The sequence below is a fragment of the Budorcas taxicolor genome, chromosome 5 (genome assembly GCF_023091745.1).
Source record: "Budorcas taxicolor isolate Tak-1 chromosome 5, Takin1.1, whole genome shotgun sequence".
NCBI classification, from domain to species: Eukaryota; Metazoa; Chordata; class Mammalia; order Artiodactyla; family Bovidae; genus Budorcas; species Budorcas taxicolor.
Window position 1 is genome coordinate 34999839 of NC_068914.1, and position 12575 is coordinate 35012413.

At 34.9% G+C, this 12575-nt stretch overlaps 1 protein-coding gene across 1 annotated transcript in view; it reads right to left on the bottom strand.

The window, feature by feature from the left end:
* Positions 1-12575, bottom strand: part of RYR2 (ryanodine receptor 2) — a 582989-nt gene that overhangs the window by 83912 nt on the left and 486502 nt on the right. The window contains exons 81-84 of the mRNA XM_052640524.1: positions 7325-7424; positions 6010-6089; positions 1838-1914; positions 911-984 (exon numbers count right to left, since the gene is read on the bottom strand). Of these exons, the coding sequence (XP_052496484.1) occupies positions 911-984; positions 1838-1914; positions 6010-6089; positions 7325-7424 (331 nt within the window). The remainder of the gene's footprint in view (positions 1-910; positions 985-1837; positions 1915-6009; positions 6090-7324; positions 7425-12575) is intronic.

The following is a 12575-nucleotide window of genomic DNA, read 5'->3' on the forward strand; positions in this document are numbered from 1 at the left end:
AAGCAGACTACCAATGGCAAAGGGGAGAAAATTTATTTTTTTGCAGTAAGCGTAGTTTTTTAGAAGACCCAATGTTCTAAAACTAATAATACATTGATAAGATGACAACTCCAAACCAGACAAAACAAACAAAAACAGATAAACACACGGGGCCTTACTCAAACTAAAATAATTTAAAAATCAAACACAAAATAATAAAAAAAAATCAAAACCAAAAATAGAGAAGATACTTTTTTCTTAATAGATACCAAAATGAATGTGAAGGAACAATTATTTCTGCTCTAAATGCACAGTGTGCTAAATTTTCTAGTTTATACATCTATTTAAAGAGAGAAAAAACTCTATTATGTGGGTTATTTTTATGCACATGTACATTAAATGATCAAAGTTATTTAAACACAAAAATTACTTTTTAATTTATTTTCTTAAACAATTTGTACTTGCAAAGACATACGGATTTATCAAATAGAAGAACTGAGCTAAAAGGGATAATGAATTAAGAATACTGATGGCCTGAAGGCTCTGAAAGCATTACAATCCTAAGGAGACAGAATCTAGAAACCTGACAGTTTGCTAAAATGGCCAAAGGAAGTCAAACATTTTCTAATTTGGCTCATCCATGCACTTTATAATTTTAGATATAATTCTCTGATAAGGGTTCTTTATCTACTACCCAGCTAGGGGAAAAGTCACAGACAGTGGGTCTGGAATAAAAAGAAGTCAATTACCAACATGGAAGGTTAGGTCTGGGGTCTTGGATGTGACCTACGTGGGTGTCTAACTATGAACTTTTAAATGAGTCACATAAGCACGGTGTCCATTTAGATAACCTCACATCTCTCTGTACTGGAAAGGTAATTTTAGGGAAGAAGTGGGGACAGGTGATCTTTTTAATTTAAGTGAGCAGTACCTGATCCTTCCTCAGTCACCATCCCAAGTCCTTCAGCTTTGTTTTGCCGCTCAAATGCATTTAGGTCGAGGACGCTGCAATAACAGGGAGAAAAACATTTAGAGGACTAACAGAACCTTTCCTTTCTTCAGAAGGGCAAATGTATATCATGAAGTGAGAACCAAATGTTATTATGCATTGAAAACATACCCTGACTCAATGTCTACCAATAGTGTGCTTTCATAGCAGACTACCTCTCCAGGGGCCACACTGAAATGATCCATGTGAAAGTCAAGTATCTGGCATAAATGGGTTTCAACTTGGGAGAACATTACAGAGTCAGCAGGCATACTGAAATATAATTATAATAATCATGTTTTTCCAGTTGGAATAGCTTCTCACATTAAGTACGTGTCAGGTTCTTTAGTCAAATGCTATCTGAATGATTTTAAATACTGTAAAAACTACAAAATGATCATAAATTAGTTGGTTAAGGATCATTGTAGGGAAGGTGAGACATGATCTCAAGGCTCACAGATAAAATGAAATGGAATTTTATGGTTTTCAAAAATCATATAGTATTCATTTTCAAATATGGAGAATATACATTAATTCTCCAAGGTCCCTATTTAAGCACAAGGAAGACTATTTTAAAACATTATTATCATGGAACAAGTTAGTAATGAAGACATTACTAACATTTAACAGCAAGATAGAATATAAGACACTTGCACATTTTTGCCCCACTTGAAAGTGTGCTTTACCATTAAGAAAATCTTCTGTGAACACAACATTCTAAAACAACTATATACTCCAATAAAAATTAAATTTAAAAAGTTGTTTCAATAAAAAAATTTTCTGTGTATAAGTACTGTCAGTAATGTAAAACAAGTACTTTTGAAGATACAACCACTGAGTGGAACTAAAGCAAGGAGGACAGGTGCTTACCTGCAGGACTGCATCAGGCCAGCCAGGCTCTGAAAGAAGCCCACGTCCTTTTTCTCCTTGAGGTAGTCAAGCATTTTCTGCAGAAAATAGATAAACCACATGGTCACTGAACAAAAATCTTATTTTTTGTTAAATAAGAAACACCAAAACATTCTATGCTAAAATAAAGATAAAAAATATCAGTCCATACAAACATGACCATGAAACAGTGACACGCATGTCACATCAAGAGGCTTGCACGTTTCTGCACCTGTGCAGCAGGACATACCCATGGCTTGGAACAAGGGAGCTGCCTTACAAAACACCAGGAGCAGCATAAATATCAGGGGAAACAGTATCCTTAGTTCTCTTCAAGTCACTCTGTAAGTATTTGGAGATTCAGATAGTTCAAGTTTACTGGGAAGAAGGCCCATCTGAATGCTACTCACAGACTTCACTACAAAAGTGAGCTCCAGTGCAAGTCTGATGCATGACGCAGGGCACTCAAAGCTTGTGCTCTGGGACAACCCAGAGGGATGGGGTGGGGAGGGTGGTGGGAGGGGGGTTCAGGACGGGGGACACATGTATACCCATGGCTGATTCATGTTGATGTATGGCAAAAATCACCACAATATTGTAATTAGCCTCCAATTAAAATAAACTGATTAATTAAAAAAAAAAGTGAGCTCCTTAAAAAGCAGTCATCCAAGAGCTCTAACTACCGTATGCTGCTAAGACAGAAATTCAGTTTCCATTACCATGGTCTCTAAACTCAAGGAATGGTGGGAATCATTTGACTATTAATTTTTCTCCTCTGTTCTCAGAATGATGTTCAGATTCTGTAGTCAACATATTGGCTAAACATAAATGTAAAAAGTACTAACACAATGCATTGCTGTGAGTATATTGTTACATGCCATAGGGAAACAGCTACTTCGAATGTGAACAGGATGTGCTGGAGGTTTCAAATAAGAAGTACATTCAAGATGATAAGAGAAACACTAAGAAAATAAAGTCACTGCTGTTCTCTGAATCTTAAATAGCGGGGAACAATTCCTACTATCAGTGCTATTTAGACAGGGCTCAGCTAAGCAGTTAAAATGGTGGTAAGTAATCTTTTTCCAGAAATTGAGTTAAAGGTAATATAAAACTAAATATGTGAAGGCTGCATACACACGCACAAAGAGTAGTGTGTGTGTGTGTGTTTGCACACATATGGATACACCTAAACATGCGTAGACACATACAAACACAGACACATAACAACATAGCTGTTTTGGGGGTGTATGTGTGTGTGTGATAACTTACTGATATAATTAACATGAAGAAGTTATTAATCATTGGTCTTTTAAAACAAAATGAACATGGCTTATATGACAAAGGAAGGTATATCTGAAGGTTTAGAGAGAAAATGAAAAGATCTATACATACAATGAGTATATTTATTGCACGATATCATTATATCATGTAATTATTAATCATGTAATTATCATGTAATAATTATAATTATTACATGATATTTATCACATCATCGCTCCTTTTGACTCAAAGGATTCTGGAGATATATATATATATATAATTAAGATCTTTTGAAGTAATACATAAGCTAAGGGAAACTATTTCTTGATCAGTATTGTGGAGAGATTAGGTAAGTTTTCTTTATTTGTCCTTATATTTTAAAAAAGTCATATAGTCTTTTACTATGGAAATCAAAAAAGAAAATCTGTAAATTGGATAGGAAAAAAATTCACTTTTATTTTTATTAAATTCTAACTGAAATTTAGCATTCCTTTCAACAAGTAATCTAAGCAACAAACACAAGTAGGATTAATAATGGCTATGATTTTGTTACCAATGAAGATTTTGGATATTTTCCTATCACATTACAGTTGCTATAGCTACTTAAAAGTATTTAATCTTTTCTTCTCAATAATTATTAGACTAAGCACTAGATCTTTTGCTTAATGAATTCATAAGGAAATACACAACTTAAAAAAACCCGTTACATAACATTTTGATAACCACATTTCAAAATACTTTATTTCTTTTGTCAACCTGTGTAATTTTACTTCGTGCACTTATAAACATTACACCAAGAAGAGGCCAGAGATTTCAGTCCAATTATAACATGGTATGATTATATTCACAGTAAAAAAGCACACAATTTGAGAACAAGGTAAAGATGAATTTTTCAGTTCTTCTACTACTAGTTTGGCCAAAAATATTGTTCATATTTTCCTATAAGATATTACAGAAAATCCCAAATGAACTTTTTGGCCACCTCAATACTTCACCTAGTTCAAAACTTAGCCAATCCAAAAGAGGCCGTCAAAATCTTCTGTTTTTCTTTTCTTAGACTCCAAGGTCTTCTCGGAGCGTATCCATGGCTTTGCCCCACTGTAGTGATTCCCACCTTAGTGATTCTGAGGTTCACAACAACTTGAAGTCAAACATTCTAAGGTTCTCACTAGCCTTCCTTTCCTTCAATGAGAGAAGCCCTTTACCTGCCTCACTAATACTCAGCCAAGAAAGAATAGTTATTAGTTCCCTGTTCATCAACTGTTCTTTCTCATATAGAAGCCAAGATATAAAAATAAGAGGTCTTAGTTTTAGAATAACACAATCTGAAGTTTATATTATATTTTTGGTGCTCAATGAGCATAAGAAGCTTTTCTGTGCTCAGAGCCGCACCGTCAGGTGTGCCCCCAGAGTCATGCAGTACATGCTTGTCAGTCTGTTCCTGGTTTTTTTTCCTAAGTCACTCAAAAAAAAAAAAAAAAATATATATATATATATATATATATTTTAGTGAAGTAAACTTGATTTACAGTGTTGTATTAATTTTTGCTATATAGGAAAGAGACTCAGTTATACATACACATCCCTTTGTTTTCTATTCTTTTCCATTTCGGTTTATTGCAGGATAGTGAATACAGTCCCCTGTGCTATAGAGTAGGATGGTGTTGGTTATCCGCTCTGTATATGGTAGACTGCATCTTCTAATCCCAATTTCTATTTCCTCCCCTACTCTCCTCCCCCTTGGTAACCACAAGTCTCTACATCTGTGAGTCTGTTTTCACTCTGTTTGTGGAATATTTTAGATTTCATATATAAGTGAAATATGGTGTTTGTCTTTCTCTTTCTGAGGTGCTTCACTTCTTATGGAAACCTCTAGTTGTATCCATGCTGATGTGAGTATCATGGCATTATTTCATTCTTTTTAATGGCTGAGTATTATTCCATTGTGTATATGTACCGCTTCTTATTTATCCATTCATATGTCAAGGGGCATTTAAGTTGTTTCCATGTTTTAGCTATTGTAAATTGTGCTGCTATGAACATAGTAATACATGTTTCTTTTTCAATTACAGTTTGTTCTGAATATATGTCCAGGAGTAGGGTTGCTGGATTATATCTTAATCTATTTTTAGTTCTCTGAAGAACCTCCGTACTGTACATACTTTTCACAGTGGTTGTACCAATTTTCATTCCTACCAACAGTGTAGGAGGGTTCCTTTCTCTCCACACACTCTCTCGCATTTATTATTTATAGTAAGTCACTCAGATACTCTTATTCTAACAAACTTACAGATCTTTGCATTCAGTTGTATAGAGACATTGCATTACCAAATCCCCAGTCCTGATAACATCTAACCTTCAAACTGAATATAGTTATAAAACTTGGTTGGGAAGTGATTTTACCTTATTTTAGGAGAATGGAAAGATTTATAACTAGAAAAAATTCTGAACAGTGCATCCTATTTACATGTTAACCCAGGAGCCAGCTTCATACTAACAAAATCTCAAGAGTCAATTTATAGGAGGTATAACACTATAAGACGTGTTTCCAAACTAGGCTGCCTAGGTAAGGATATTTATATTTCACTATTAAAACCAAACAGCTGCTTTATGCTGACTTAGTCACATGAAATGCAGCATTGCAAATAACACCATATGACATGACTTCAGACTTCTAAAGAGAAATATTATCTATTGTTGTACCTAGAAGCTGTGTTTATTGTGCTAACTAGAAGATATCTGGATACTAGGAGAAGACCATAAAATAAAGACATTTTACATAGAAAGTGAAACAAATGTACAACCAATTGTTCTTTTAGGATGATTGTTCAACAGGATGACTATATGGTCCATCTATTTGAAAAGCACGTCATGTGAAAGGCTTCATGACATACCTGCTGTACTGTAGAGTTTCCTCCATTTAAGATAGCAATTCCAAGTTTCAAAGTAGCAGCCACCATGGGTCCAGTTTCACCTTAAAAATACAAAATATAGCGCTCCTTGTATCTCTTCACTTGCTACATTAACCAATTATATCTCAAAATGTGCACTTTTAAAGTCCTTATCAGCTTCCTACAAATGTGTGTCATGGTGGAGGACAGACTGACTTATACACCAAAAAAAAAAGAGTCATAATGCATATTTTGCCATCAATGCTTTTACTAAATTCTGTGTGATATGTCCACGAACTGAAATTACATGAGAAAACAGAAAAAAAGAACAGGTAGAAACAAATGATTTTGAAATATTGATACTTAAAATTATTAAAATTTAAAACTATTCATGTGTAATAAAATAATATTGAAATGAACATAAGCCACTTAAAATTTTCTCCTTCCTCCCTCAAGTATGTTTGAGCAACTTTTATGATTTCCATTTCATCACTTTCATCTTCATGTGTTTGTAGTATTGCTTTATTAAGATGACTAGTCATAATTTTAAGTTATTCAAGCAATAATGACAAAATTTAAAATCCAACTTGTTGTCTATAATTTAGCATATTATGCTTTATTTTTAATGTAATTCACCTCCACTTATCTTAGAAATGAAACGATCCTTATATTTGGAGAGGAGTATTTAATATCCACTATTACTTTTCCATTCCATTCAAATTAGAATAAAAAGTTTTCATAAAGAAGATGTTACTAATGGAAGAAAAAGCAGCTTGAATTGGCTGGCTACTGAAAAATGTAATAGCACTTGAACTGCTAAAAATGACTCACTTTAAAAATCTAAACGTTTATATCAAGGGTCCTGGGGCCACATCCTGCTTGGCACCTATTTTTGTAAATAAAATTTTATTGAAACAAGGCCACACTGTTTATGTATTGTCTCTAGATGGCAGACACTGTGGCAGAGTTGAAGAGTTCCCCCTGAGACCCCAGTGGCTTGAAAAACTGAAAATATTTACTACCTGGCCTCTCACAGAAAGTGTTTGCCCACCCCTGATTTACCTGATCAGTTTGTTAGCATTGTGTCCCAATATAATTTCCAAAACGTGATGAACAGAGAAAAAATAGACCTTTCAGTAAGACTCTGATTGAAAATAATTAACATTGGATCTGGCAAAGAGAGTTGGCCTGTATGAATTCACCTGACTTCATCATAAACATGAAATTCAGGGACTAAATAAATCAGTATAATACAAATAAGGGAGCTCCCAGGAGAGTCTGAAGAATCAACCCTTCCAAGGTGGGTAATGAGCCTCACCTTTGCTGGCACTGATGGTCTGCAGCACCATCTCAGCAGCACCGCGGTCGTGCAGCCTGGCTTGTTGGTATAGAAGCTTTTGCTTTTCCATTTCTTTTTCCTGAACACAAATCCCAACCATTTATGTTGCAACTATCATTAAGCAGAGTAGTTTTCTATAAACCATATTTTTATCATCTCTTCATATATGGGCTCTATGACAACATTATGGACCATTTCAACACCAACAATGTTATTCAACGGATGTTAACATAGTCAGCTCTTGATTTTTTCCCTTTATATTTCTTGTGATAGACTTTTGGTACTTGTTTATCAGGATGAATTTTCTTAATTTTAATGACTGGATTAGTCCAAAGCCTGTATCATACTTTTGAAGTACTATACTTCATTGTTACACTTGCACTTTCTGAATGATACATTTGTGCATCAGTTTGTCATGTTTTTAATCATCTCCCAAGTCATGGCCATAACTTGATACTGCTCAGCAAATGGCTTGAGTTGCAAGTTATCACTGAGTGACAGAAAAACATCAACTGAGGACATGTTAGAGTTTAAGCAAAATTGAAAGCTGATATGGATAAAAAGGTAGGCTTCAACTAAGTAGTGAACTTATGATAACAGATCTCCCCAGTTCCCCCCAAAGAATAAAAGAAGCAATGTGCCTTTATATTTTGTATTCTCAGGTGGTAACAAACGATGCTGCATGGTACTGCTAGAGCAATGGCTGGAGATTATTCTTTTCTACTTAAACTACCACTGAAAATATACAGAAGGAAATCAAAATAAAATATAAAGGCACAGCAAGTTCAAGACTGGTAGGATCATTCACTTGAGCTATTCAGTTCGCTGGAGAATTGAGACGGAACCAAGCAGTATAAGTTGCAGAATGAAAGTTGCATAGAGCCCTATGACAGCGCGTCCATCAAATGGCGTGGTAGAGAAGCTTAGTCAATGGGACATGAAACAGTCAATTAGTATCATGTCCATAAACACAACGGCCAAAACATATATGACCTAAGAGCAGGAAGAGCTGCAGCAGAAGTAGCCAGAGTGACAGCTTTGCTGCCGTAAACTTTCCATCCAAAGTACGGAAAATAGACACTGGAAGATGGAAGAGGTTTAAAAAATGAAGGCTTGCTAGTTACAGAATATGAAAAAGAAAGTAAACTAAAAGGAGGGGGGGAAGAAATGGGCTCAAACAAATGAAAAAAGAAACCTTTAAATCAAAAGCAACCAACACAGACATTTATGCTGTTACCAGAGAGTTCTCGCCGAGGCTGGCAAATTTGTCTCTTAAATCTTTGATAATATCGTGCTGCGAAAACAAAATTGATCAGGGTTTTTTTTCACACTATATAAGAGCTCCTGTGATTAAATTTTATTTTTTCTTAAATTATGTGATAGGCCTAAATGGAAGCAGAGAAAAGAAAAAAAAAAAGGCAGCTTTGCTTTATATGTAGCCATGCTAACATCTAAAAGGTTTGCCTTCATGTTTAAACCTCTTCCTGTGAAGTCAAAAACAAAACGAAAACAAAACCACACAGACACACAAAATCATACTGTCATTACAACACAGTTTGAGAAAAACTGAAAGAAGACCCTTTTGTCTGCTCTTCAGGTGTTTTATAAAATTAGTGAGCAACATTTGATTCTTCCTTTTAGACCCAACAATCTTTGACTTTCCTCCCATTGCCAGAGCTATTTATGGAACTTTTACTTCCCAGTTTTCCCTTTGTGAAAGACTTTGCCCATAAAACAATGATAAGAAATTATTGGCTTAAGGAACTGCACTATAATTTTTATCAACTAAAGAAGCAAGGGAGCTAGAAAGAGTGATTCTTCTATCGACTCAGTAGAACATACAAAGATAGTCATCAAGACATCCAAGAAGATGGAAGATGCCAGCATGCTGTATATTCTTGAGGAAACACAATAACAAAAAACACAGGCCATTGCTGCTCCAAAAGTAGCTAGACCAACTCAAAGATCTGCCAGGGCCACTTGCACAATAGATTCTAAAGTCACAACATCCTCTTCAGTAACTGAAATCACTCATGATGCATAGACCTCATAAGCATCAAGAAAGACAAGGTATCAAATGGCTTTCTTTACAAACTTAACTCCCTGAGCAAAGATTACTCATTTTTCTCACATAATATATAAAATCCAATAATGATACTTTGGGGGAGATGATGAGACTCATTTGAAAAAAAAAATGTTGAGCAAAAAAGATATGCTGATCTAGAAGTGGGAAAACTATTTCATAAAGAGGGATCGACCACCATTTGAAGGCGTACTGCGATTCATGGGGTCACAAAGAGTCGGATACGACTAAGCGACTGAACTGAACTGAACTGAACTGTTAGATTGAATTGGAAGCTCTCTCTTCAGAATATCTTTAATATTATTTATTTTTGTACTTTGTTGTCCTTTGAGGATTGCTTTTGGGTATATAAAGCTCCAGGAGTTGGTGATGGACAGGGAAGCCTGGAGTGCTGCACTCATGGGGTCGCAAAGAGTTGGACATGACTGAGCAACTGAACTGAACTGAACTCTGGATGTATAATTTAATCTCCTCATTAGAAATTTGATTACAACATAAAAAAAAAAACTTTAAAAGGGAAAATAGAAAGTTTTCATGCAATAAAATAATGGACTATGTGGAAAAAATCTTCCATTTTATATCTACTGCAGATTGGCTTTTCTAAGCATACTGGAGACAGATCTTTTAAAAGTATCTTACTTGGCGAAAACAGCAAGTATTTACTATAGCATTTCCCCAAGTAAGATACTTTTAAAAGGTCTATCTCCAAGGAACCCTACTTTTTAAAAATAGTTTTAAAAAGTAGGGTTCCTTGTCCCTTTCCACTTCAAATTCCATTTGAACTGCCTAAGGGTGTTATACAAGCACTATACCTTCAACCTGTAGTTTCAGTCTTTAAATTATTCCAAGGTCACAAAGAAAGGTTAAGGGGAAAAAAAAATAAACAGGAACAGCTCTACAATTTGAAGTTTCCCTTAGGCGAAAAGTGCTGATCACCAAAAGCAACCAAGTATTATCATCTGTTTCCTAAATAAGATTGATATGAGTCTTTCAAGGTCAAGGGTGATCATATCTCAGACCTATGATAAAATCAGTCATTGAATAGAAGCATTCAACATCATGATTTGCTTCTAAGATAACTGAAGTCTGTAATAAAATTGCTAATAATCCTCCACTTTGTCTAAGAGTGGCTCAAGTCTTTAGCACTTGATGGAGGGGAGGGAGGGAGGAAGGAAGGAAGGAGAAAGATCTGAAGAAAAAAAAAGCCATTTGATTCTTCAGAAATTTGCCTTATATGAGAAAAAATATTGAGATAAGAATAATTTATACCGTCCCTTGTTTCTTGATGGAGAAAACAGTTTATCCCCAAAATAGAGATGAAAATATGATGACAGCAAAGAAATTCACACTGTTTCTGAAGGACCCTCCTGATATCATGGACATTTGGAACATCACAGTTTGAGGACAATTCTATAGCCTACGCATGCTACTGGCTTGCATTTTGTTGCATATTCAAGTCTTCAGCAACTGGTGAAAAGGTTTTCATATGTTTTCCTCTTAAACTGAATGTGAAAGCTGATTACAAGTGAAGAGAAGTTTCCTGGAGATGAACCCTCTCTAAAAAAGCCATAATGTAGTACTGGTACAAGTCAATACTAAATCATCTTATTTGGCATCTTAAATGTAGTCATAATCTACAAGGTGATGTTGAGACTTAGTATTTCAAGAAGAAAACATCAAAATACAGAAGATTTAATTAAATAACTAAGAGGACAAAATTGAAAGGCAGTGAAATAGTACTAACAGTTTGGTTTACAACATAAATAGGCCAACTCAGACTAACGAAAAAAGAAAAGTGATAGATAACAGTCACATTTCCAGAGATTCATCTAATTCTGTTCTGTATTCCAGCTTCCAAAACTATGGATTAGCCATATTCATATATGGATGACTCCCAGTGCTAGGGAAACACTTATAAGATTATAATTTTACTCAACAATGGATGGTTCCCCAAATTTTTAAATTTTAACTTTTTAAAAAACCAAATGTACATGGAGGTTTCTAGAAGTAAAGCTTCATGAGGAAAAGGACCACTGCTTGCTTCTTTATATTAAACACGAACCAGTACACATACACTGTATAGCCAGTAGCTCCCTGCACATTAAAGATGTTCAATAATGCATATATGAATGATGGAACTGAATAATGTGATATCATTTAGTATGCAAAATTAATCTGAAACTTAACAAACATTTCCTTTCATCTGAAGAGCTACTAAGTTAGTAACATGTGAAAAGTTTAGTTTCCTTTTAGTACATGGTCTATGAAGTTGAATGATACACACACACAAAAAGAACAATTCTCAAATTGTAGTTTTTAATTCATTTAGCAGCTTAATTTTTTCCCTGTACTACACATCCTCTTTGTTGCTGAACTATCGAATGGTACAATAATCTTCCAGAGTTCTTCTCAATAGGATGGTAAAAGTTTGTAATGTTCTCTTTAATTAAAAAAGTGTCTTTACCCAAAATAAACTTTGTTTAAATGCCAAAAATTTACTAATATATGATCAGCGACAACAAAATCACTAAACCAGAAAAATTTAGTTCAGATAATGTGTTAGAAGCTCTGAAAGTCAGACTTTATGTTTTACTTCTTCCTGTATCAGATATACTAGCATTTGTTAGAGTATCATTTTCACTAGATTTGGCATATTTAGAACTAATTAATACTACTGTGAACTTCCAGATGTTCAAGCTGGTTTTAGAAAAGGCAGAGGAACCAGAGATCAAATTGCCAACATCTGCTAGATCATTAAAAAAGCAAGAGAGTTCCAGAAAAACAACTACTGCTGCTTTATTGACTATGCCAAAATCTCTGGCTGTGTGAATCACAATAAACTGTAGAAAATTCTGAAAGAGATGGGAATATCAGACCACTGGACCTGCCTCTTGAGAAATCTGTACGCAGGTTAGGAAGCAACAGTTAGAACTGGATACGGAACAACAGACTGGTTCCAAATAGGAAAAGGAGTATGTCAAGGCTGTATATTGTCACCTTGCTTATTTAACTTATATGCAGAGTACATCATGAGAAACGCTGGGCTGGATGAAGCACAGCTGGTATCAAGATTGCCAGGAGAAATATCAATAACCTCAGATATGCAGATGACACCACCCTTATGACAGAAAGTGAAGAAGAACGAAA